Source organism: Pteropus vampyrus, unplaced genomic scaffold (assembly GCF_000151845.1).
Source record: "Pteropus vampyrus isolate Shadow unplaced genomic scaffold, Pvam_2.0 Scaffold207, whole genome shotgun sequence".
NCBI classification, from domain to species: Eukaryota; Metazoa; Chordata; class Mammalia; order Chiroptera; family Pteropodidae; genus Pteropus; species Pteropus vampyrus.
This window is the reverse complement of record NW_011888988.1, coordinates 1,867,805-1,870,085: the sequence shown is the minus strand read 5'-3', so window position 1 is coordinate 1,870,085 and position 2,281 is coordinate 1,867,805. Positions and strand designations below refer to the sequence as shown.

The 2,281-nt window shown below is 42.5% G+C and overlaps 1 protein-coding gene across 1 annotated transcript in view; it reads left to right on the top strand.

Moving 5' to 3' along the window:
* The first annotated feature begins 551 nt into the window (after positions 1-551).
* IRF6 (interferon regulatory factor 6) overlaps positions 552-2,281 on the top strand; it is an 11,647-nt gene continuing 9,917 nt past the window's right edge. The window contains exons 1-2 of the mRNA XM_011372465.2: positions 552-619; positions 1,149-1,325. Coding sequence (XP_011370767.1) covers positions 1,152-1,325 — 174 coding nt within the window. The 5' untranslated portion in view covers positions 552-619; positions 1,149-1,151. The remainder of the gene's footprint in view (positions 620-1,148; positions 1,326-2,281) is intronic.

Sequence of the window (2,281 nt, the reverse complement as noted above, 5' to 3'; positions counted from 1 at the left end):
TAGCTAGCATAGTGCTCGATGCACAGTAAGTAGCTGATGACCAAAAAGAATTGTTAAGTGAAAACAGTAAAATAAGAACAAAAAATCTAAGCGGAACATCCCAGGCAAACAATTCTCCGGTGACTGGTTTTTCCTTCAGGCATCCAAACTGGACAGGCCTTTGTTTCCTGCTGTGAGTGCAGGCTGCTTGCTGCCTTATGTTATCTGCTATCTGTTATTCCTGGATATTTTTATGAGAATCAGTTGCAGGCTTTACCCAAGCTGGCTCCTATAACCAATCTGTTCATTCAGCCTCTGTGGGGAAACAGACCCAGGTAAGGAGGCTGTGCTAGCAGCACAGGGCTTGACTTGTGACTGTCTTCAGTGCTGTATGGTTAGGAACGGTGGTATTCGATATTCTGGGGCTTCTTAGTTTTACTAGACTCAGTTACGGAGCAGGAATCTCAGCCTTTGTCTCCAGTGTTCCCAAGTCTTCTTTCACACATTGGATTGTCCTGCAGATAACCAGCTCGGACTTCTTTTTCTTGGTACAGAATCTTGGAGTGGCCCAGAGAAAGGAAAGCTGACTTGAGGCCCAAATCTCGAGATCCTCGTGTGTGCACACTGCCAGCTCATTTATGTAAGTGAGGACTTTGGAACCTGGACCTACTTTTCCCTCACCAGGATGGTGTCATTTCTTACTAAAATATTCCCATTTACCTTGTCTGAAAAGAGAGCGTGCTTCAGGTTCCTGCCCATATCCTTGCCGTTCCCATAACTTTTTTCTTCCCTCTCCTGAGATGAGATTGAAAAGAGCAATTTGCCTTCTCTTCCAAAGCCCTTGGTTCTTCAGGAAGGATTGTTCCAGCGGGGATGACATCATCTTTTTATTTTACTGCTTCAGGATTTAAATAGAAGAAATATGATCTACTTACACGATAATTCTGATTTGGCTAGAGCATGAAGTATAAATGGATTTGGAATAAGAATCAAAAGAAGCTTTTAACCTCTTTTCTTCCCCACCTGGCACAGTTTATTCCCATATTTAGTTTCTTTGCTGTGATCTAACGAAACTGTAGCTCTGTCATACGGGAACAGTGGCTGGGAAAAGTTCCCAGAGACTGGCCTAATTCTGCTCTCCCCATTTTTCCCCTCTTCCCCCTACCCAGATCATGGCCCTCCACCCCCGCAGAGTTCGGCTGAAGCCCTGGCTGGTGGCCCAGGTGGATAGCGGCCTGTACCCTGGGCTCATCTGGCTACACAGGGACTCCAAACGCTTCCAGATTCCCTGGAAACATGCCACCCGGCATAGCCCCCAGCAAGAGGAGGAAAACACCATTTTCAAGGTAAAGGACTCCAACCACCTGACTTGAAATGATTTCCAGTTCTCGCAGACCGTTTTTGCTTTTTGTTCTGTTTTCTGTTTTGGTATGAGGCATACACTAGATCCAAAATGCTGATGCAACAGAGAATGTTTACGATGGAGGTGCCCAAATGTAGCGGGCGTAGTAATTTCTCTTGTTGGGGCACATCTATAATGGTCAAGGTCGTTTATTTTTTTCCCGCTAGTGGAAGGTACACAACTCATACCCCAAAGGGTCCCGGGTGCAGTTTGCTAAACTTCAGTGAGTTGTTCTAAAAGCTTCTAAGTGTCAGCAGTTGACTCTTTCTCTTCATTCGCTCGAGGCTCTTGCTATGAAGGGAGGTGCTTGGGCCTGAGAATGGCTCTCTTGACCAGGGCTGAGCTATCGAGTGGCAGGAGGCTCCTGACATATTCTGTAGGAGGGCTGTAAAGGACCCTCCACGAATCTTTCTTTTAATGTTAAAATATTTTGCCCCATTCATAACCTCCATTTAAAAATTAGAGGTGATTTAATGACAAGTTTTTATTCTACGAATATATTTTCTTAAATAAGAAACAGCTTAGGGGATATAGTTGGTAATATTGTAATAACTAGGTATGGCGTCAGATGGATAATATACTTATGGGGACGATCACTTCATAAGTTATATAAATGTCTAATCACTATGTTGTACATCTGAAACTAATACATTGTATTTCACCTGTAATTGGAAAAAATTTAAAAAATAAAACTACAGTTAAACAAAAAAATAGCTCCAATGTGAGTAATTTTAGTTAACTGAAAACAAAAATTTTTAAAAATTTATTTATTTTAATTAGTTTTATACAGTACATTGGTTAGATATCTATATAGTTCATAAAATGATCCCCCCAATTGCTCCCTCCCTCCCGTGGCCCTCCTCCTAGCCAGCATATTAATGCTAACTGCATTCCCTATGC